General features: G+C 41.8%; 1 protein-coding gene across 1 annotated transcript; it reads right to left on the bottom strand.

Moving 5' to 3' along the window:
• Nucleotides 1-613: 613 nt before the first annotated feature.
• Nucleotides 614-24,239, bottom strand: C7H10orf82 (chromosome 7 C10orf82 homolog). Its single transcript, XM_034777997.1, is given in 8 exon segments — nucleotides 614-797; nucleotides 1,276-1,373; nucleotides 3,039-3,041; nucleotides 3,353-3,539; nucleotides 5,184-5,405; nucleotides 6,490-6,560; nucleotides 22,067-22,149; nucleotides 23,788-24,239. Coding segments are annotated over 6 exon segments (723 nt in total). The 5' UTR covers nucleotides 6,548-6,560; nucleotides 22,067-22,149; nucleotides 23,788-24,239; the 3' UTR covers nucleotides 614-642.
• Nucleotides 24,240-25,459: the final 1,220 nt, after the last annotated feature.

Here is a 25,459-nt window from a genome sequence, read left to right as displayed (position 1 = left end):
ATTTTGCCCCCTCCTCCTCCTTTTTCTAAGGTTGTGTTTTCCAAAAGGTAGGGTTTCCATAAAGCAGCACAAAGCATGTGCCATGGTGGGGAGGAGTGTGGAAGATATATAAATGAAGATATGTGGGGTTGGTTAAAGGACGTGATTGCTTTCATTTTCGTGAAGCGGGATTCGGCTTCCAAAAGTTTGGGATATGCTGTTTCAAACTACATTTTAAATCCTGTTTGTGTAGCCAAGTGTGCCTTGCCCTTCCCAGCGGGTCACTCTGGAACTTACTTATTCCTTTCACTCTTTGGCATTTTTCTTTCCAGTACTTTTCACTTCAGCCCAAAAACTCAAAACCCTTGTTTCAGTAAAACCGAAGAACTGAATTATGCTGAAGCACTGCCAGCAATTATGCTAGAGAGTATTAGGGGAAATGCTTTAGCAATACTGATCTAGATGAGTTCATAACTACTGAATCACACTGTGGTTTATAACCATACTTTCATATTTACCTCACAAGTGAAATTTATCCAAAACACTGCACGTCTCAGATAACATAGCATTAAGTGTGAGATCAAGCCTAATGACATGCGCATCTCAGATAGTATTTCAGTAGTTTTTAATCATCAATTACCAAAGTCCAAATCACCACACGTTTCAACTTTTCATGTTAAATTTCAAGTTCTTCGGGAGCTTCAACGTGGCATTACGTTTCTTAGTGAGATGTGCACCATAGGACTCCTCCATGTGCGTGCATACCGAGCTGCTTCTGCACAGGTTTCCAAAGGTTTTCCCAATGACAAGATGTTCATTTGCAAGAAACGAATGTCCACTGTTTAATCCCTGAAGTCCCATGAAATACTGCTGTAGTTGCAGTCAGTTGAGGTAGCCTGTGCCTCATTGGTACAAGAGAAAGGAGCTGGGGGGCTGGCAGGCTGTTCTCCATTACAGTCCCGAACCTTAGGAAGGTTACCAAGGCTTATCTTTTCTACCTGGCTTGTAAGGAGATGATGAATGGGTGAGGCACGCTAGGGACAGTGTTGGACTTCATGAGGTGGTTAACTCATTTTTGGTATATTTATGTTGCTGCGGGGTTATTTAATCTTGACATGATAGGTTTATTTAGATGGGCTTTTAAAGGATTGCCAAGGGCTCCCAAAGCATTGAACAGGCACTCTTATTGGCTACAGTTATAAAATTCCAAATAAATAAATAAATAATCAGTGCTGGAGAGCAACGTGTCAATAGCAAACCATATGTTTTTAAAGGACAGAAATTCTAAATTCTTACATGGAATATGACCACTATATTTTGGCAGCATCCCTTCAGCCCTGTAGAACCTTTGGTATGCGCTGGGAACTTTGCTAACTTTAACTTAATACATTTTGCTCTAAAATAAAACAAAATCATAGTTCAGAAGGTATCCTCTAACTTCTATCATTTCAGAATTTGCTTACATGTCCCCATGTTTTACAAAACTACCAGACTTAATTTTTAACTCTCATGGCCTTAGTTGCCTTCCAACTGTATGTGTTCTGCTCACGAGTCTTGCCCCACATGCCCACAATACTCATGTGTTCCTTGCACACCCCAAACACCCATTGCCTTTCCAGGGAGTTTTGCGTGTACATGGAATATGGGATCCAACTGACACCAACAGACAGGATTTCATCCACTGGACCAAGTTCTGCTCTCAGCTAAACTCATGCAAGTCCACCAATTTCACTGGGTGCATAGGTATACCTGTGAGGAAAATGGGGTGCATGGGTGAGGCTGTGTAGGGGGGAGCTGTGAACATAGGTCCCTTACGCTTTCCAACAGCTGAGTAAGCACTCAGCACACAACATATTAGACGTCCTCACTGTATAGTGCAAAACCTCAATTACAGCCTCAGCAAGTGCTAACACATGCTCCGTGATGACATATCTGTCGGGTGCTGTGTGTGTATGTGTGTGTGCGTGTGTGTGTTAGGAAACACCAACTCATAATTAGGCTTGTGCACTGTACTGGGAGGAAAATGGATGTGCTGAGGCCAGTGTATTCCCTTAATCAGCAGGAGGAAGATGGAAGTTGCCTGCAGAGGTGCAGCATCTGTCACTCAGTGGGAGGAGGGAAGAAGGGAAATACTCCCTCTCGCCAAGTTTGGAAAGGGAAAGTCCTGTTTCCGATGCCTTGACCACCCCTCTATGGCAATTCAAACTCTCAAGTCTTCACAGCCACACTCTTCCCCCTGCTCCACTGCCAAATCCTTTCCTAGATAGTAAGAGGCCTGCCCATTCTGCTTATAGTGGTACAGACCAACTCTCCTGTCCTTCCAAGGTCAAAAGCCCAGACTCACTTGTCTTCCTGCTCCCAACCCATCATTGCCTCTTGCTGACAGCTGCTAAGGCTTTGTCAACACTAAATACTGAGGCAAACTTAAATTTCGTTGGCAATGCAAATGTCAGATAAGCAGAAAAAGATTCAGAGCTTTTCTATTAAATTAAATACAGTACTGAAATAAGCAGTCACTTGATGTGCTTTTCTGGATTAAAAGCGAGGTTCCCAAGAGCTTTTCCTCCTATCAATACTGAATTTTCAGTCCTACCGAGGCTGCCAAATGTAGATCTTTTCTACACTGACCTTTCAGCTACTGGTATATGCCTCACTGGGGCAAATAATGATGCTCTGGTGAAAATCCACTAGATGTTTGTACCAGTTAAACTACACCAGTACCTGAGATTATTGTAAGCGAGGCCTTAGATCAGAGATGGGTAAACTTTTTGGCCTGAGGGCTGTATCGGGTTTCAGAAATTGTATGGAGGGCTGGTTAGGGGAGGCTGCCTCCCCAAACAGCCAGGCTAGCCTCCCGGGCCAGGAGCTCAGGGGCTAGGCAGAACAGTCCCGCGGCCATAGTTTGTCCACCTCTGCCTCAGATTCACCATGCAGCAGGATGTACTGGAAATACTTGTGGTTCAAGTGGTGAACAGAAAAGGTCTGAATATCAGCATAACCAAAATATAACAATGTGCTTCTGTGCACAGTAGTTCTTGTGTGTTGTCTATGTTCAGTACCCTCTATAGAGAAGTAAGCTTTTAAAATAAAATTATGAAAAATACACAGTATAGTGCAGTCTTTCAAAAAAAAAAAAAAAAGTATGCTTTATATTACAAATGCTGTACTACACAGATTCCTGACAATCATGCCCCAGGAGAGCCCCTAAAGTCTATGTAACCCTGTTACCTGTCCTACTCCCTTTAATTGCTTTAGTGATTGGTGAGGTTATATTTATTGATTGCTCTACTCCACCATACCATTTAACATCATCATCATCACCATCTTATATATTGTAGTACTTTTCGATCAATGTATTTTAGTCTAAAATTACCTCTGGAAATTGCTGGTGGGATCGTAGCAGACCCGATCTCTTAAGTTCTTAAAATCCTGATAGCAATTTTTTGTCATTTCATGGTAAGGAACACCATATCCCAGTTCAGTGACTCTTGCTCTAGGCACAAACCCAGTCCAACCAGGAATAGGGGGCTCTAGTAAACTTCTCTTAGTTATTACAGTACCTGCAAAATGACCAAATAAATGCCACCTCAAAATTACACCTAACTGCCCAAGAAAATATCTGCTTATATTTACCATAGAGGATAAAAAGGTTCCTGTCTTATAACAAATGTTCTCAGTTAATTGACATGCTTCATAGAATGTTCATTAGTCACTTTATATCACCAAGAGTGGGTCTCACCACTTTTGATATGCCCCTTAGTGGTGCTTAGATAACTTTTTCTCTTTTATGGGCCCAGATCCTGAAGTCCTTCCTCACTTTTGAATCAGTCCTTCCTCAGGCTAGGAAAGGTCTTTAGAATTTGGCCAATGGTCATTAAAGACATGATCCAAAGCCCACTGAAGCCAGTAAGAGTCTTTCCATTGAACGTAATGGGTTTTGTGTCAGTGCCTAAGTAGGAAATAGGCTCACGCATATAAATATATGTTAGGACCCATGGCCTGTCAAAATTCCAACACAGGAAATTACATTCTACCTGCTGAAAGATGCCTTGCAGTTTCAACAGGACACAGTTGAACGTTCTATTCTAAACTGCAATGTTGTCTTGTTGTGCATTGCACGTTCAGACAGAGCTGGCTGTTATTCAGTGGTGCGTTAAGTTATGTAGGAAGAAAGGCACTAGTTACAGACTTAAGAACTGTCAGTCAGGAACATTCTATCTGATGACATTGGGGTTTCTAAGGTAACTGCAGGAGGAAGTTCTGAACATCTTTTACAGGGTGGTCCTGGAACGCTTCTGATAAGATGAGAAATACTAGAGTGCCGCAGCGGGTAGTTAGGAATCCATGACGGGCAATTGGGTTTGAGCTCAGCTTGGGTCAAAGCACTTGAAGTCATGTTTGGGCCTTGGTGTTTGGAGTTCATGGATACTCACAGTCTATGAATCATGGAGAACCACAACAGGGGCTCACTTATCCAGAGTGAGAAGCCCAAGGAAAGATTTGGAAAGAAGCTATTGCTGAAGGGAAAACCAGGATACATGAGACTGCTTTTCCTCAAGACTACTTTAAGAATTCATTCTCTCTCTCTCTCATGAATAAAGGTGGCAGAATCAAGCCCCAGAAAGGTAGGCCAATATTTTCAAATCTGAGTGCCTAAAATTAGATACCCAGATAAGATGACAGATTTTCAGGGATGGTGGCCATTTGTAGTTCCTACTGAGGTCAGTCTGGGCAGCAAGTGCTTAGCCCCTCAGAACAGCAGGTTGGTTTTACTCTAGGTTTAGGCAGCCAGGTTTGAAAATATTGGGTTCAGATTTTTAGATAATAGCACAATTTGAGAGCATGCTATTGCATGAGTCCATTTGGAACCCCATTTATGGAAGGATTTCTGGATAACAATTACAATTGATGCAAGATCCATGTAAAATGTTTCACATCAAGATGAGACTCTGTCCTTAAATATAAACACACCTATTTGAGAAACCTCAAAATTTAGAATAGAAATGAAAGATATAGGGGCCAAATTCTGTCACTGAATGCACGTGTGTGTAACTCCCACAGAAATCAGAGCAATGTGCTAGCAACTAAGGTAAAATTTGGTTCTTACTATGTCCATGAAGACTGTAATTATAATTCACATTGTACTAGTAACATTAATTGAATGTTTGGCTGAAATCAAGTTCATTACAACTTAAATACAGTACGTAGCATATAAGGATGGTGTTTAGAATTATAGTCATAAAGTGCTTGTAAAACATCTTCATGGGAGCAAATAGATGGAAGTTTGGGAGTAGTGGCTGCTATGTATCTCAGCCCATTCTGTGCGTCTCTGCTTCTTTGAGTAGCATTGTGGAATAAGGTCATACATGCCATTGAATCATCTCCATAAGTAGTGCCAATTCTATAGAATCTTTGGGGGACATAGCCTAAAAGAGTAAACAGGATAAATGTTAAAAGCTCACAAGATCTAATGGAACATATTGCAAGCATTTACAGAGTGAAATTATCAAGCAAACATAGAACATTATCTGCCATTCTTAGTTCTTCAAATTACACACACACACACCGCAATTATATACATGGTTACAACTACAGTGATCTCCTATGACCTTAGAAACAAGCCACATTTTGACAAGGGCTATGAAAGTACAATCCCCTTATGACGTATCGATTCTGCTAATAGCAATTATCTTTACTGTACCAAAACGTCAGTCTGAAGGGTGGTTTGAAATGCTTTTTTGTGTGTGTGTGGGTGGGAGGGGGATTGTCCTTCTTTTACATGACGCTTTGAAAATGCAGTTTCAGATCATTCATTTTGGTTGAAAATTGAACATTAAAATGAACTCCTGAATTATAAGAAGTAGATGTAGGTCTTTTATATGGGAGACCAACCCCCAAAGCAGACTTTCACCATGTAATAACTTATTTTCATTATAAAGAATAGATGCATATAGCACAACTACATATTTCTTTAACATTGAACCTGAAACTATTATGACTATGTTAAATGCTAAAGAAATAGAGATAAGAATCTGATTTAAATCGGATGGGTCTGAACGAAAATCCCACTTCCAACTGTCTCTGAATTTTGTCAGTCTGAACTTTGCACTGAGCCAAAATCCTGGTTCTGAACTATCTCTGAACATTGCGGTGGTTTCGTTCTGGATCCAAACGTTGTGGATCAGGTCCAGCTCTTATGTGAACTAATCCAAGAAAGTAAATTCAAATGCAAAGCTACTATTCTGGCCCAAATTCTCCAGATCAGCTGAGCTGTGCATGTTGAAAGTCTAGGGAGGGGGTGATTTTAAGGCATGTTTACATTCCACCAATCCCAGGCTGCCAGGCTTTGGCATGGTAAAATAGAGCAGAGGATCATAATATGGTAGTTGCTATTGCAGTTCTTTGTCACCAATGGATTTTCCATGATGCAGGGGAATCCTCCACTGGCTAGTAAAGTTGGGTTTAAAGCTGAGAAAGGAGGTCAGGATGTGGCCCAAACACATTATTTACCTGTGTATCCAGGTATCAGACGATTGCACGCTTCCACGGGTTTTTGATTTGGTTTCATGCTCTCTCTGTACCTGTTTGAAAGAAAATGTACATTTACATGTGAACTTATATCCTAATATCAATTAAGCCAGTTCATGACATATCTGTTATATTACTAAGAATAAATATTAGTCAATCTTAAAACTCAGCTAATGGGCCAAATTCAGGTTATTATATTGGTGTAAACTCAGAGTAATTTCACTGCAGCCATCTGAACTCAATAATATTCCTCAAATGTAATCAAGAACAGAATATACTACACTTCTTTTTTAATATTCACTTTTTCTACTAAGCAATGTCATGCAATAGAATTTTTTAAAATATACAGCTAAATCATGAGTTTTTTTGTGCAGTTATATTAAGATACCTGGAAAAGAACATTAAGGAACATAGGATGTATTAATTAATTTATTTCAGAAGGTTGAAAAAGCTACTGGGGGGGAAGCTGTTCTAGACTTGATTTTAACAAATAGGGAGAAACTTGTTGAGAATTTGAAAGTAGAAGGCAGCTTGGGTGAAAGTGATCATGAAATCATAGAGTTTGCAATTCTAAGGAAGGGTAGAAGGGAGAACAGCAAAATAGAGACAATGGATTTCAGGAAGGCGGATTTTGGTAAGCTCAGAGAGCTGATAGGTAAGGTCCCATGGGAATCAAGACTGAGGGGAAAAACAACTGAGGAGATTTGGCAGTTTTTTCAAAGGGACACTATTAAGGGCCCAAAAGCAAGCTATTCCGCTGGTTAGGAAAGATAGAAAATGTGGCAAAAGACCACCTTGGCTTAACCACGAGATCTTGCATGATCTAAAAAATAAAAAGGAGTCATATAAAAAATGGAAACTAGGACAGATTACAAAGGATGAATATAGGCAAACAACACAGGAATGCAGGGGCAAGATTAGAAAGGCAAAGGCACAAAATGAGCTCAAACTAGCTACAGGAATAAAGGGAAACAAGAAGGCTTTTTATCAATACTTTAGAAGCAAGAGGAAGACCAAAGACAGGGTAGGCCCACTGCTCAGTGAAGAGGGAGAAACAGTAACAGGAAACTTGGAAATGGCAGAGATGCTTAAACAAAAACTTCTTTGTTTCGGTCTTCACCGAGAAGTCTGAAGGAATGCCTAACATAGTGAATGCTAATGGGAAGGGGGTAGGTTTAGCAGATAAAATAAAAAAAGAACAAGTTAAAAATCACTTAGAAAAGTTAGATGCCTGCAAGTCACCAGGGCCTGATGCAATGCATCCTAGAATACTCAAGGAGCTAATAGAGGAGGTATCTGAGCCTCTAGCTATTATCTGGAAAATCATGGGAGACGGGAGAGATTCCAGAAGACTGGAAAAGGGCAAATATAGTGCCCATCTATAAAAAGGTAAATAAAAACAACCCAGGAAACTACAGACCATTTAGTTTAACTTCTGTGCCAGGGAAGATAATGGAGCAAGTAATTAAGGAAATCATCTGCAAACACTTGGAAGGTGGTAAGGTGATAGGGAATAGCCAGCATGGATTTGTAAAGAACAAATCGCGTCAAACCAATCTGATAGCTTTCTTTGATAGGATAATGAGTCTTGGGGATCAGGGAGAAGCTGTGGATGTGGTATACCTAGACTTTAGTAAGGCATTTGATACGGTCTCGCATGATATTCTTATTGATAAACGAGGCAGATACAATTTAGATGGGGCTACTATAAGGTGGGTGCATAACTGGCTGGATAACTGTACTCAGAGAGTTGTTATTAATGGTTCCCAATCCTGCTGGAAAGGCATAACGAGTGGGGTTCCGCAGGGGTCTGTTTTGGGACCAGGTCTGTTCAATATCTTCATTAACGATTTAGATATTGATATAGAAAGTACATTTATTAAGTTTGCGGATGATACCAAACTGGGAGGGATTGCAACTGCTTTGGAGGACAGGGTCATAATTCAAAATGATCTGGACAAATTGGAGAAATGGTTTGAGTTAAACAGGATGAAGTTTAACAAAGACAAATGCAAAGTGCTCCCCTTAGGAAGAAAAAATCAGTTTCACACATACAGAACAGGAAGAGACTGTCTAGGAAGGAGTACGGCAGAAAGGGATCTAGGGGTTATAGTGGACAACAAGCTAAATATGAGTCAACAGTGTGATGCTGTTGCAAAAAAAGCAAACACGATTCTGGGATGTATTAACAGGTGTGTTGTGAGCAAGACACGAGAAGTCATTCTTCCGCTCTACTGTGCTCTGGTTAGGCCTCAGCTGGAGTATTGTGTCCAGTTCTGGGCACCGCATTTCAAGAAAGATGTGGAGAAATTGGAAAGGGTCCAGAGAAGAGCAACAAGAATGATTAAAGGTCTTGAGAACATGACCTAAGAAGGAAGGCTGAAAGAACTGGGTTTGTTTACTTTGGAAAAGAGAAGACTGAGAGGGGACATGATAGCAGTTTTCAGGTATCTAAAAGGGTGGCATAAGGAGGAGGGAGAAAACTTGTTCACCTTAGCCTCTAAGGATAGAACAAGAAGCAATGGGCTTAAAACTGCAACAAGGGAGATCTAGGTTAGACATTAGGAAAAAGTTTCTAACTGTCAGGGTGGTTAAACACTGGAATAAATTGCCTAGGGAGGTTGTGGAATCTCCGTCTCTGGAGATATTTAAGAGTAGGTTAGATAAATGTCTATCAGGGATGGTCTAGACAGTATTTGGTCCTTCCATGAGGACAGGGGACTGGACTCGATGACCTCTCGAGGTCCCTTCCAGTCCTAGAATCTTTGAATCTATGAAAATGTCCCATGGGGGAAGCCACCCCGCACTGAAGGCAGAGTGGGGCTTTGTTGTTGATTCCTCTGGCAGCACGCATTCACCCAGCCTGCACTGGAGGTATCAAGGCTTCCTGCTGCCGCTAAAGTCCCTGCAAAGCTCCCAGCAACCTAGTGGGAGCAGGCGTGGGCCCCACACTACAGGGGGCGGTGGGCAGGGTTGGACTCGGGACAGGCACTGGGCTGGACGTCAGCACTAGAGGCCAGGGCCCCTTATCCAGAGCTCTCCCCAGGTCTGAATGCACCAGGTGCCTCCTGCCGCTGGCTGGGCTCCACAGTTGGACGAGCTCAGCCGAGACAGCTGCTACCTGCAGCCCCTGCACTCAGCCAGGGCATTGTGACCTCAGCCAGCCAGGGTGGGACAGCGGGGGCTGGGAGTGCAGCTGTGCTGGGGAGATAACCAGCAGGGCCTGGCACTTGAGCCCCAGAGAGCGGGGCAGCAGCAGAACTAGGTAGCATTTGTGCTGGGACTAACAACTGTCACTGTAACCCGAAAGAGCATCTGCTCTCTGCCTGTGACACACCGTCACCCCCTCCTCCACTGCTCAACAGATCACACAACCTGTGCTACACCCTTAGCCAACAACCCATCTGGGCTGCACTGCACACTCCACTTACACACAGCCTGTGCTACACCCCTAATGAACACCCAATCCAGGCTACACACACATTTGCATCCAACAGCCTGTACTTCACACCCCACTCACACACAGCCTGCGCTACACCCCCTAACGAACACCTAATTCAGTCTACGCACACACCTGCATCCAGTCTGTACTGCACACCCGCCCAGTCTGTGCACACGGCTTAACAAGCACCTCATCTGTGCTACATCCACATGCAATCAACAACAGTCTATACTGTACACCCCACTCACACACAGCCTGTGTTACACCCTCTAACAAGCACACAACCTGTGCTACACACACCTGCAGCCATTACTACACTCATTAACACACCCAGAGTCTGTGCTTACACACACAAATAATTACCCTTTCCTTGGTGGTAACCAGGAAGCAAAATGTATCCTTCAACTGTGGGGAGGTCATTACATTGTCATTTTGATACATCTCCGATCTGCAATATGCCTCTTGATTGTTAACCAGATTGCTAGCTTGTGAAATATTATTTTCCGAATGCTGTTTCAAAGTAGGACAGAAATGGTCATTATGGGTGAATTTTGTTAATGAATGGATTCTTTTTCAAATATCTTTACAGTATTTTAATACAGCTGGTGATTATCATTCTACTTGAAGACAAAACTGAATGAAATGAGTGATAGTCGCTTTCTGTGTTATCCACTGTTTCAAAGGTACAGTCCCCCAGTATCAACACAGAAATGAATTATAGCATAAATATTACACAGACATAGTTCATCTACGTGAAGTGCAGCCTAAAGTGTTGAGAGTCCAATACGTTTATTCAATATATCCTATAAAATGATCTGTTTGAGTTTAAAGAGTTCCACAAACAAGGTGTAGAACAAATGCTTTGAAGTTCTCCATTCACAAAAGCTTGAATGTCAACATTTCTGTTTTAATCCAGTTAATTTTATAACTAGACCAAGTGCAAAGTGTGACGGATTGGATCACAGAAACCCCCTTGGGAGCTGCCACCCGATGTGTAAAGACTACCCCTGCTCCTGTTTTCCCTGCCAGCTCAGGACTCCAGCACCCTGTCTTGCTGAGCCAGACACTCCCGTCTGGCTCCAGACACAGACCCAGGGTCTGAATCACTTGTCCCAAAGCTGCAAGTTTACCTGAAAACAGCTCCCAGAAGTGTGCTTGTCTTTAGCACTCAGATGCCCAACTCCCAATGGGGTCTAAACCCAAATAAATCCGTTTTACCCTGCATAAAGCTTATGCAGGGCAAACCCAGAAATTGTTCGCCCTCTATAACACTGATAGATGCACAGTTGTTTGCTCCCCCAGGTATTAATACATCCTCTGAGTAAATTACTAAATAAAAAGTGATTTTATTAAATACAGAAAATAGGATTTAAGTGGTTCCAAGTAGTAACAGACAGAACAAAGTAAGTCACCAAGCAAAATAAAATAAAATGCGCAAATCTATGCCTAATCAAACTGAATACAGATAATCTCACCCTCAGAGATGCTTCAGTAAGTTTTTTCTCAGACTGGATACCTTCCAGGCCTGGGCACAATTCTTTCCCCAGGTACAGCTCTTGTTGCAGCTCAGGTGATAGCTAGGGGATTCTTCATGATGGCTCCTCTCTCCCCTTGTTCTCTTCCACCCTGTGACAGGGTCGGTAGCTCACCACTGCGGCGCCTCCTCCTGGTCGTCTCGGGGAATTAGTTTGAGCCAGTAGAGCGCCCTCTTTGAGTGGCATCCCGCCTGTCGTCTCGCCTTTGTGGGGTGCACGGACTTGCGTTGCTCCCAACGTTCGGCGTCCTCTTCTGGAACACTGTCCTCCGACAGTGTCCCTTTGTCCATTCACGCCCCCTTCCGGAAGGGGGGGAGGGGATAAACAACAGCCCCACACCTTCAAGCCTGATCCTCACAGTTCAGGACCTGGCGTGGTTCTGGCCGGCCGCTCCCTGCAGCCTATGGCTGTGCGTAGGGCACCACCGCAAACAAAGGGGGCAAAACGGGGGCGGGGGGGACTCAGGCCCGCCCACTACTCTGAGTCCCGGTCCAGAGGCCCTCTGGCGACAGTCTCGCTGTCCTCCTTCTCCTTCCTCCTCTGGCTACTCCTCTGGACTGCTTCCCCAACAGCCCTCCTCTACGCTAGGCCTCCTCTTCCCAGGCCTGCCGCCTGGCAGGCTATGGAGTAGGGCCTTCTCCTACTCTCTCAAGCTGGCCTGCACTGCGCTGTCCGCAGTGCTGGCCTCCCAGTTCTGGAGACAGACTTTCCCCTCTGAAGGCCTGGGACAGACTGACTGCTCCTGCTCTGGGCAGTCTTTTATATGACTAAGCCGGGCCCTGATTGGCTGGCCCCAATCTGCCTTCTGATTGGCTCCCAGTAAGTCCTTTCCTGATTGGCCGCGCGTCTACACAGGCACCTAGGCCTGCCGCAGCCCACTCTCTCTGGGTGTGGGGCATTCGCCCCACCACACACCCCCTTATATATCTTTTGCATAAGGCGGGAACCCTTTGTCCCTCTGGGTTTCCACCCCCCCTCACTGGAAAAGTACCAGGTTAAAGATGGATTCCAGTTCAGGTGACATGATCACATGTCACTGCAAGACTTCATTACTCACTTGCCAGCACACACATGTACAGGAAGACTCACAGGTAAATACAGCCATCTGCAGTCAATGGGAGTCATCAAGATTCCAAACCATCCTTAATGGCCCACACTTTACATAATTACAATAGGCCCTCAGAGTTATGTTTTATATTTCTAGTTTTAGATACAAGAGTGGTACATTTCTACAAATAGGATGATCACACTCATTAGATTATGAGCTTTGTAATGATACCTTACAAGAGACCTTTTGCATGAAGCATATCCCAGTTACATTATATTCACTTCTATTTTTATAAAACCATATAGACTGCACAACGTCACACAAAGATCTAAAATTTCCATGATCTATCTAATCCCCGTAAATTCTTACATGGACCCCATCACCAAAGCAGGTGACAGTGATTCTATAGAATCATTTAACATTAGTAGATACAATGCTTTGGGATTTACCCCTTTTACAACATTTGTGAGTTTTCTAGCTGTGTCAGCAAGGGGTTCCAGAGCTAATACTAAAATAATGGTGGGAAAGGACAACCCTGTCATGTTCCTTTGAGGCAGGGGAAAGCTGAAGATGAATTATATTTACCGCTGACTAGTGCTGATTGGGAATTTTCTATCAGAATGTTTTTTCAATGGAAAATGCAGTTTTCACAACTTTCAAATTTCCTGTGAGAAAATTCTGATGTGCCTCAAAATATATATTTTCCCCCTTGTTTTGATCCGAATTGAAACATTTCAGTATGTGGAACCAAAGAAACATTTAATTTTGGGCTAGTTTGATATTAATCTGTGATTGCCTCACCTGCTGCGCCTCATGTCCATGCCCACTGACTTCTACGGACTGAGATGCCAGGCTGGACTATATCTCCCAAGAGCTCCTAGGTCAGCTGCATCCCCATCCCCATCCCTCAGCATAAGGAGGAGTAAATAGGCCTGGGGCAAGCTGATGGGATCAGAGGCAGAAGGAGACAGGGTGACCAGATGTCCCGATTTTATAGGGACAGTCCCGATTTTTGGGTCTTTTTCTTATATAGGTTCCTATTACACGCCCACCCTGTCCCGATTTTTCCACATTTACTGTCTGGTCACCCTAGAAGGAGATATGGTGGAGCCCCAACCGCTGTGCCTGTTCCGCTGTGGTGTGAGCTTCATAATGGAATTTATCCCAGTGGCAGAAGTTAGAATAGCTCCCTGCTGCTCTAACTTCCAGCGGTGTTGGATGACCAAGGGGAAGGAAGCTACAAACAGGTACCTGCAGCTGCCATTCTCCACTATGTCCGAGCACAACTCAGCCCTAATAGAGAATCAAAGGCTGAATCTTCTGTTATGGGAGCGCTAACTCATTTTTGTCGCCTTGTAAAAATAGCAAGATTTCAAACTTGTTTTGAAAATACAGCAAAAAAAATTCAGATTGGTACAAAGAAACTTAATGTTCAAAATATGTTCTGAGTTCATAAGCCTGAACCAAACCAGCAGACCTGAACTTTAGAATACTCAGACTCCAAATCAAGAACTGAATCACAATTTTGCAACTGGACCCCATCTTTAGAATAGTCCAAATCAAAACTGCAGCCACCGAATTTAGGTACAAATACAAATAGATACAAACAGCCATTGAACTTGGGGGATATTTATAATCCTGATCTGAATTCTGAGGCTTGAGGCCAACTCAAATTAATATCCTGAGGTTGTGAAATTAATGTACCTTAAAATACATAAGCAGTGTCAATATTGCTTCTCTAATTGTGCTGCCAACCATTTCCCAGCTCTTTCTTGTTGTTCATGATATCTTTGCAGTATACAAGAGTGCATAATATGCTTTTTGGCATTACAAAGCCATTTATGCCTTGGCTATATCTAACAATATAGAGAGAGGTGGATCAACCGGCAGGCGCCTCCTAATAATCTACAACGTATGTAAACTATGCCATCTTTGCTCTGTTGCGCACATTAAAAAATAAGCAAATGTAGGAGAAGTATATTTAAATTTATGCTAAAACCTGCTACTTTCTAAAAACATTTGCAATACTTTTTATAACAAATTTTCCATTAAAACCAAAGATGAACGGTAATAAAACACTCTACCACACAAAACCCAGAGCTTTATTATATTTTATTTGACACTTCTGAAGACACAGGTACAATCCTAACAAGTTGTGAACTGCTCCAAAGGTCGGTGAAATCTGAATTAATCTTTGCACAAAGAGGTGAACGAGACTACAATGACTGATATTTTATATCATTTTAAGAATACTCCAAGCAGGTGAGTATTGTAATGTTATGCCCAACAACTTTTATGCCATTCATCCATTTAAACTACTCTGTAGTATAAATATGCAGCTTATCTCAGCTATTGAATCTCTGCAATATGTAATTAGGCCTTCTCATAATAATGCATTCAATCTCCTGTATATAAAAATCAGTATAAGAATACTGGTACATGCTGTCTATACCATCACTGTACATTCATCAGACTCAACCACAGCAAGCTGCTAATTTCCAAACTAGAGCTAAGCAACTTTAGGTCAAACTCTCAAGTCGTCATCCAAGCAGAACTTCCTTTGAAGTCACTGGGAGTTTTGCCTAAGGACTGGAGGGTTTGTTTGCTTAAAATAGCACAATGTAGCCTGAAATGCCTATTGATAAGTGTTCTGCAGGAATTTGCTGCAGAATACACGTGAATGTCTATTCCATAAACAACTCAATTAGAAACTTTTGTCCCATTGAAGTTCTTACCAGTTTTACAAGCCTAACAGATGGTTCAATTGAAGTTGTTAAAATGGGCTTCCATATGCCACTTATATTTTGAAGTTATTTAAAAGGGCTACAAACTATAGCATGTAGTTGCAGTGTAATATTCTACATCTAATTCTAAAAGGCTAAACTTTCTATGGGCGGGGAGTCAGGGGAATGAATTGGGGACCGAGCGGTCGTTTGCTCAGCAATCCTCAGTTCTGGGAAAATAAGTTTTACAGTGCTCCCACTAGATTGAAAGAGGAAGGTGGGGTGTAAAAGTGTGCAAACTCTTCTCATTTCACAACAACAACAACATATTTTAAACAACAAAAAGCTTGGATCATATTTGAATCTTTTAAAAGGTGAATATAAAATGTGCAGAGAATCACTGCTGTTCAGGAGTTACATTTCTGAGGAGCTCCCTTCACTCACTGCCGACATGCTGAAAGCATCACTCATAAATAAAGGGACAAATTAATCCCAGATGGATCTCCATTCAGTGGGTATTGCATCCATGTAACAGAGCATGATTAGCCTTAATTCTGCACTGACTTAAGGCCAGGTATATACTTTAATATCAATGGAGTTCTACGGGGTACACGTCTATGCAGAATTGGACCCAGATAATTTAACATTGGATGTAAGGATCTTAAACCTGCTTTTCTTTATACAAGTCATATTTTGGCACTATTAGACAAAGTATTGGGCCAGATCCACAACTCGTGTAGGCTGGCATAGTCTGGATCTGTCATGATACATAGCTTTCCCCAGACTACCAGTGGCCCATACAACAGGCAAGTCTGGTGACTAAGTTATCTCCCAGCATACACACTACTATACTAAGTTTATTTTATTGAGTAACAAACTAAGTTGAGCATTTCATTATATCAAACATCCAGGAGTGTGACAGCCCTCAACAAAATGCATTTAATAAAAACATTTATCTTCACAATACACAGCCTCCTCCTTACCCTTCCCCACCCCACACACTCCTATCCACACAATAAGAAATGGACATTCCAAAGTATGTTCAAAATCTATTGTCTGTAGGGAAGTATTTTCCCAGTATAGCGGTTATGTCTCAAATCACCTCTAGGGTGAAACTGCCTACTCTGCAAATTCTTTTTTTTTGTTTTTCAAACTTCAAGAGAAATGCTCTTTCAGTTGTATTTATGAGTCAACTGGTTAATTTAAATCACATCTACATATTCCCTATGGAGAACCCATGAGGTATATCAAAGATGCTAGTTAATGTTTACAGCTAGTAAGCCTGAATTCAAATCCTATGTCTACTGATACTCACTGCACAGAGTATTTTAATGTGCAATTTTAAAAATACAAAAGAATGTCAATAAGCACTATTAATGATGGCTTGGCACAAAAGTACTGTCTAGTCAGAGTCTCTGGGTGTCAAAGGCAATTAAAGTTTAAATACCGAGACACAGTTCCTAGGATTCTGCAGTACTGACTGGATTGATTCTGCAGCAAATTCCTTTTGACATGTTCCAGCCCTAAATAGCCTCCAAAAAGTAGCTTTATCAATAAAATTGATAATTATATTAATAATGATCTTACCTTTATACTGCACATTTCATCCAGAATGATCCCAAAGCGTTTTACCACAGATTTACAAACGATATATGGCAATCACTTTATTTGTCACTGAAGTGATCAAGTGAAGAGAACTGGGTACCAAATATACATACCAAATATACCAATATGCTTTAATTTGTATACATGTCACATTTGATTGTGTTAAGAGTATTTGTAATGTTCCTCAAAAGTTATTATTAAATGTGAATACACAGCAGTCACGAGGCAAGGCCAATTAAGTATTGCACTCCCATGGGCTCCTCCATGGCACATGACCCTAAGATCCTCTCAATGGCAAGTGGTTCACTGTTCTGTGACAGCGACTCCTAACAGGCCTGACAAACCCACTACACCTAGTGTCCTACTTTCATGATATTTATTGATAAATGATATCATGTAAGATCTTAAATGAAAGCCAGATTCACGCTGCTCATTGATATTGTTGTGAAAGGTATATGCAGATATTATGTAAAAAGTTATATATGTATAATTAAAATATGTTCCTAAAGTCTGAATCAAGGCAGGGTTGACAAACAGGTTTCTGCTGGACAAAGGATGTATATTCATCTGTCTGACTCAGTCCACATGTAAATTAAGCATTGTAAGCCAACACAATGGAAGCCCTGTTTGCATACTAAGTCAACATGCAGACAGCACACCAAGGAATAAACTCCAGAGGGGTCATCCTAACTCAGGAACCCAACCATGAGTTTTGAGAATAAGGAAAGGCAAAAGGACACCTTTATCCTGCACCTGAGGAAGTAATCGATTACTACAGTGCTTCTAGCTAGAGAAGGCTTTGGTGAGAAAAGACTGCTTTAGACAGTTAGCCCAAGTTATAATGCTTTCTAGACATTAAACTTATGAGTTTGTTTTATATGTTACCTTTTTGATTCCATTATTATCTTTGCTCACTGTCTCTTAAATCTTAAGTTTATTATCAAAGGTTATGATTGTTTTCACAATAAATATTTCTCAGTGCTGTGATGTTATATAGCTGATCCTCACTTGAATCAAGCAAGCTAGTGTATATAGCAAACCTGGTATTTCTGTGAGAAGCCAGTGACAGGGGCTGGATATCACAAGGGAATGTTCAAAAGGGGTTGGGGAACTAGGGTACACCTATTATTAATCTTCACGGCAAACTGAGGCTAGCATTGCTGAGAGAAGAACGTTTGGTGTAGCTGAGGCTGGAGGGATCAGGGAAATGACACCAAGTTAAGCATCAGCAAGTCAGTCTCTCTCAGGGTAACAATATGACTCAGTCCTGGGAATGCCGAGAAAGTCACACAGAATTCATGAAATCTCACCATAATATTTATGGATTCCAGTTTGGAGATACACTAGTTAAATCTGATGAGGATACAAACTTGACATTAGTCAATACAAGGGCAGACAGTGAGGAATTTCAAAAAATTCCTAAACAAGCTAAATAACTGAGCATCATCAGGTCCAATGAAATTCAGTGCCTCCAGGGCAGGGACCATGTGTTACTATATGTCTGTACATCATCTAGCACAACTGAATGCCAAACATGATTGGTGCCTCTAGGCATTACTGTAGTACAAATAATAATAATATTCATGTAGACAAATACCATGCACACTGGAAGGAACAGTTTAAAATACTTGTAACACTTTGATGGGATATGAATTAGTTTTAAACCCTTGGGGGAAAATCTAGGCATCACTTTGGATGTCTCTTTGAAGATGTCTGCTTAATATGCAGCAGATGTCAAAATAGCAAATAAAATGTGAATTAAGAAGGGGACAGAGAATACTAAGGAAAATATTTTAGAGATAAAGCAAACCCTCAAATTGTACAGTTTTGGATCCAAGTCTTGTCCAAACAGTTTGGATCCCCGCTTCTTACATCAGGTCCCATATTTTTCCTTCCCTTTGTAACGCTACATGCCCAAACTGGTGCACTACACCCTCCCTACCCTTGAAGATCTATTATTGCTGCAGCAGGATTTCTTCTGGGACAAGAAGGTGACTGCCTCACAGATCTCAGACTTTTTTTGCTATTGGTAGTAAAAAGGTGGTGGTCTCCCAACAGTGTCTTTTGATAGGAGTTGTAGAGCTTGCTTCCCTTCTTTTTCACAGCTCTTCTTCAGAGAAAGAGGTATCGGATGGCTCAATTTACTTCCTCTGATGGCAGCAGGTAGGCAGAAAGATTCAAGAACTTTTCCCTCCACTGGGGTCCTACCACTGTGGATTTATATTCTATTCCTTGCTTTCCTAGTATTTATATTCTAAAGCACATTATGCTTCTGAAACCCTAGAAACTAGAATATCTAATGACAATACATTTATAAAATACCATTCCGGCAGGGATCAGTTCTGGGTCCGGTTCTGTTCAATATCTTCATTGGTGATTTAGATAATGGCATAGAGAGTACACTTATAAAGATTGTGGACGATACCAAGATGGGAGTTTGGAGAATAGGATTAAAATTCAAAATGATCTGGACAACTGGAGAAATGGTCTGAAGTAAATAGGATGAAATTCAATAAAGACGAATGCAAAGTCCCCTACTTAGGAGGCAACAATCAGTTGCACACATACAAAATGACTGCTTAGGAAGGAGTACTGCAGAAAGGAATCTGGGGGTTATAGTGGGATCACAAGCTAAATATGAGTCAGCAGTAGAACACTGTTGCAAAAAAAGAGGGGGGCTAATACCATTGTGGGATGTATTAGCAGGAGTGTTGTAAGCAAGATACGAGAAGTAATTCTTCCGCTCTACTCAGCACTGATTAGGCCTCAACTGAAGTATTGTGTCTAGTTCTGGGTGCCATATTTCAGGAAAGATGTGGACGAATTGAACAAAGTCCAGAGAAGAGCAACAAAAATGTTTAAAGATATAGAAAACGTGACCTATGAAAGAAGATTGAAAAAATTGGGTTTGTTTAGTCTGAAGAAGAGAAGACTGAGGAAGGGCATAATCTTGTATGTCCTTGAAAACGGTTACAAGGAGAGAGAAAAATTGTTCTCTTTAGCCTCTGAAGATAGAACAAGAAGCAATGGGCTTAAACTGCAGCAAGGACAGTTTAGGATGGACATTAGAAAAAAAACTTCCTAACCATCAGGGTAGGTAAGCACTGGGATAAACTGCCTAGGGAGCTTGTGGAATCTCCATCACTGGAGATTTTTAAGAGCAAATTAGACAAAAGCCTGTCGGGGTTGTCTAGATAATACTTAGTCCTGCCTTGAAAGCAGGGGTCTGAACTGAAAGACCTTGAGGTCCCTTCCAGTCCTACACCTATATGATTTTATGACTCTCTCTAAGAGAGGCCTTGTACATTGTAATAATAAATACCACCATCATAAAACTTCAGACAGAAAGAAAAATTGAGAGGTTCTGACACTGGAAATAAAAAGAGAGGGATAATAAGGGGAACACAACTTAATTGTGAACCCTTGCTTTGCCCTTTCTTTTTTGCCCCAGGTCAAAACATGACCTTTTTAGGGGTAAGTTGCATCACATAGTACATTGCAAACGCCTACCTCACTAATTTAAAGAGATTGACATTTTTGTCAAAGCGAGTTGGAAGTAAATAATTAAACACTGCCATTTTATAAATCTTTAAGGGCATTCTTTATTGTTGAAAGCAATATATTTTCCACATCACCTTCGTACACAGGGCCGGCTCCAGGCACCAGCTTACCAAGCAGGTGCTTGGGGCAGCCACTTCGGAGAGAGGCGGCATGTCCAGCTGTTCGGCGGCAGTTCAGCGGACGGTCCCTCACTCCTGCTCGGAGCGAAGGATCTCTCACCGAATTGCCACCGCAGATCGCAATCGTGGCTTTTTTTTGTTTGTTTGTTTGGCTGCTTGGGGCGGCCAAAACCTGGGAGCCAGCCCTGTTCGTACAAAGAGAACAGGAGTACTTGTGGCACCTTAGAGACTAACAAATTTATTAGAGCATAAGCTTTCGTGGACTACAGCCCACTTCTTCTTCTTCGTACAGATTATGCTTCTGAATGTACTGGATTTGTCCACATCAGTCAGATTTCATGACTATTTGGCAAGATGAATATAATGTACTCGACACAACAATCAAGTCAACTGTTTGAGAAAAATGCAACTTTTCCAAAAGCAGGGCTAAAAGAAACCAAAAAGCAACAAAGAATACTTTTGAAGCATTGTGTTTTTAAACTCAATGGGACTGAGTCAATGTTTATTGCTTAAGAATGTTTTGGTACTTAAAGAGAAGACGGAAATACATGAGAGTATTACAAATCTGGTGCAACTCTATAGCAAAGGTTACGTATACAAGCAAAACTTGAGTACCCTATGAAAGAGTTGTGTATGGGCTTATTGATTAAAATACAATTGGCATTGTGCTGCTTTATTCAGGTTTTAAAATTTAACCTGGACTCACATGGAGATAGCATAAGAAACCTCAACTGTTTGACACAATTAACGGGGAGGAGGGAATTAAAAAAAAAAAAAATCAGTGGAGGAAACTAAAGCAAGTTCCAGTTTCCCCACGAAAGGTCCACTTGTGTCTTTGTGCTTGGAAAATTTGGTCACTTGATACTCACCCAAATGCAACTAGAGTCACTGGAGGGATTGAAAATTCCAAAAATAAGAATCCACTGTTCCAATAAATTATATTAGTTTGGGACCAAAAATATTTAAGTCTGAAAATACAAACAGTATAGTCTGAATGGTACAAGAAAATGCTCAAGGTAACTACACAGCAGTTTTTTTTCCAAAGCAAAACTACTATGAAAGGCTCTTTAAAAACTAAGATAGTTAATTCAACCAAAAGAGACTATTCTTAATCCTAAAACAACTTCTTTAAACACAAAGGTATAAAATAATAAGATATTCCCACCATCTCCCTTAACGTCAATGGGAGGTAACTTACATAGCCACATTTCCAACAAGGCACTGCATTGTAAATTACAAACACAGGGAATCAGATTGCCACCTACAGGTAAATTAGTTAATTTCTGAAAACAAGTGCTAAAAAATGGTGGGGAGGGGGAGGAGAGAATTACCCTCTTCAATTTTAGTATTTTTCCAAATCTTTTGGAACCGTAACCATATCTTGACTTTCCCAGATCCAGAAAGCAATCATGTTGCTCTGTAGTTACAGAAGACACTTACTCCATACACTCAGAAAACTCACAGACTGAATTTGACAGAACTGGTTTGTAGTCACATTTCAGTTAAAGAATTTTAAATCTGCTTACCTGATATGATTGGTGCTAGCCTAAATATGTCTGATAATCTGCTGTTAACTGGTTCATAGGGGAATCTTCAAGCAAGTCATTTCCTAAAGACAACAAAAGATTTGGGTTTCTTTTACACATTATTTTGGGGGATGAGGTTTTGTTACTTCACATCATGGCATTTTTATTCTAAAAATAATTAGATTGGGTTAAAAAGAAACCTACTCTAATATTACAAGGTGCTTCCCATTTATTGTTTATGCTATTTTCTCTCCTCATGGGAGATGATGGAAACACTTGGAAGAAAGAAGTATTTCTTGCCATTAACTCCCTCCCCTCCTCCAGCATGGTATGAAGTCACAAATCAGAAGAGGCAGTCTGTGACATCACAAGTACTGCCTATCTTCAGAGGGAGAAGAGATGGGGGAGAGGAAAAGGAAGTTTCTTACATCAACTTATTTTTGGAAGAGAAAGAGCAGAAGTGTTTTTAACAAAAAGCAGTTGGGAAGGAAATTGATTTATAATGTAGCAAATGTCCAGTAAATGTACTTTATTATGAAAGTTGGAGCAAAGAGACATATACTAATCCATTACAATATTCTAACTGACATTTTCATTGGCTAATGCATACAAACTCTATGGCTTCCAGGGAGCAATATAATGCTGGAAGCACCTTCAGAATGGATGTTTGAGACAAACTTGGCCCACAAGAAATACAGGATGGGGCCCTAAACTTCCACTGAATTCAGCAGGCATTTGGGGTTCTTCAGCAATGCAAAATCCGGGCCGATGATACATAGCAATATTACCTAAGGACCCGATTTTGTTCCAAGTAGACTCAATGGGAGACTTGACAAGGACTTTAATGGGTATAAAGTTAACCCTATCATTTAACATTGGCATACCATTTGCAACTCTCTCATAGAATCACAGAATATTACGGTTGGAAGAGACCTCAGCAGGTCATCTAGTCCAATCCCCTGCTAAAAGCAGGATCAACACCAACTAAATCATCCCAGCCAAGGCTTTGTCAAGCCGTGCTTAAAAACCTCGAAGCTTATGCTCAAATACATTTGTTAGTCTCTAAGGTGCCACAAGTACTCCTATTCTTTTTAAAGATGGAGATTCCACCACCTCCCCAGGTAACCCATTCCAGTGCTCCACCACCCTTCTAATGAAATAGTGTTTCCTAATATCCAACCTAGATCTCCCCCACCGCAACTTGAGATCATTGCTTCTTGTTCTCTCCTCTGCATGCTATGCAAAGTACCAAATCCTCTTTCACATAGCTGTATCCTGTTCTTCCTTTTCTTATATTTACCAACAGGACTTTTAAAAAATAAACTCTACTTTTATCTTACACCCAGGTGTTGCCTCAAAGGGGGGAAAAGGTAGCTTTAAAATTAATCAGGTATGGTAGAGGGAAAGAAAATGGATACCCCTTTTACTCAGAAGTGCAGATACAACCCATTCTGGTATCTGATCACCCAGTGGACCAATACCCCAGGTATGGTGTGGTGTAAAATGAAGAGGAGACAGGTGAGTAAGGTAAAAACAAAGACATATGTACTAGGGATAAAAATACAATTAATAGGGAAGGGGAAGAAAACCACAAATGCAAACAGTACTAGAATCAATGACAATAACAATAGTGACAGTGACTTCAGTGGGGCATGAAGCCCGGACCCAGATAAATCCCTCCCTTGGCCAAATACCCTATAACAAAATAGATGTCTTCCTACTCAGTCTAGGTGCTGGGTTGTGTCCGATGGCGATGCTCAGGACCTCTACTATCGGGCTAGTGAGAAGCCGTCAAAGAGGAACTCTGAGGAGTCCAACGGATGAATGGTGATCTCCGTGGAAGAGAAGCCCTCTGGAGATGGAACAGCGGGATACGGTAGGTGTTGAAGGTCTTCTCTGGTGTCTTCGGGATAGGTGTCACTCTCGTCGATATGGTTGGAACCACGATGAGACCCGTACCATGCACAGGCTGCCGCTCAGATGGACAGCAGCCTCATTTGTACAGGAGTCAGTCCTTTATAGATGTCGAGGTGGGAAAAAAGTGGACTGTTCCAAATGGCCATGCCAAACAAGCCTGAGGTAAATCTGAGGTAATAGAACCTTCAGGGATTTGGGCGGGAAATCAGGTGGAATGTCCGAAGCCCAAAGGTTGGAAAATCGAGTTCTAACTAAGGTGACCAGATGTCCCGATTTTATAGGGACAGTCCCGATATTCAGGGCTTTTTCTTATATAGGCGCCTATTACCCCCCACCTCCTGTCCCGATTTTTCACATTTGCTATCTGGTCACCCTAGTTCTAACCAGTTGGGGCTAGCTCTGAGTCAGTGCCCTTGAGGTAAACAAGGATTGAATCCTGAAGTCACATGTCACAGACTCCATTTTGTATTTCTTACTTTTAATTATCCCAACACAGGAGCGAATTAATTAGCTTCCCACCCTGTCCCTGTGAAGTGAGATCTAGTTAACAAGTGTTTAAACTCCTCAGTTAGGGTCACAAATTGATTGTTCCTGAGCTTTGGCACTTGCTAATGCCCTAATCTTTTGACTTTGGTTTAGAAAGGTCAACATGGGTCCTTGGCGGAAACCCTTATTGTGGATTGCCCAACAACGGGAGACTGCAGCAGCAGCTGTTCCTGAGTCGGATGAAAGATCCTCAGTTTGCAGCTGAAGAGCACAATGTGAATTATGAGGTCAGCCCCTCCGTTTAGTCTGCACGGTGGTGGCTAACTGCGGCTGAGAGGGACTGGGAAACCACCCTGCGTTTGGGGAGTGGAATGTTTCTGGGTTTCGCAACGTACCCTGTAAGCTTTGGTACATGCTCCAGTAAATGCGCAGGCAGTTTTTCTCCTTCTTCATGCCCCTCTTGCAGCGGCAGTTGTAAAGAGATTTCTGCTTGAGCGCCTCCATGGCGCTTTTGCACTCGTCTTTCGCCTCCAGGCCTGTCGCCCGGCTGAAGTTGCTCTCTTTGCCGGCTACACACTGCCTCAGTGTCCTGTATTTAGTACTACAGCTCTGCTCCTTGAGACACTGATCGCTGGCTCGCACGCAGTCCAGACGGTCCCCGCCAGGCAGCCCGCTCACATCTGCGGACAAAAGTACATCTAGAGAGAAACAAACCAACAAAAAAACTCTCTTTGAGACACTGGGCTCCGAGCCAGCCCAACCTGGGGAGAGGAACCCACCTCCTTACAAAAGGAACGCACGACCCCTTTCCAAAGGCAGCCGCTCGCCAGCTGGCTCAGCCCGTGGCAAAGCCAGGAGCTTGTTCTGAATGTTTGGGAAGATAAATGAGGTTTCAAGGGGAAGGCTCGCCTTCAAATGTCTTTACGGGAAGTCCACAGAAAGGACAGAGGGTTAATGTGCATGGTAAAATAGTCACTGTTCCTCACATCA

Source organism: Trachemys scripta, chromosome 7 (assembly GCF_013100865.1).
Source record: "Trachemys scripta elegans isolate TJP31775 chromosome 7, CAS_Tse_1.0, whole genome shotgun sequence".
NCBI lineage: Eukaryota > Metazoa > Chordata > Testudines > Emydidae > Trachemys > Trachemys scripta.
This window is presented reverse-complemented; position numbering and strand designations above follow the sequence as displayed.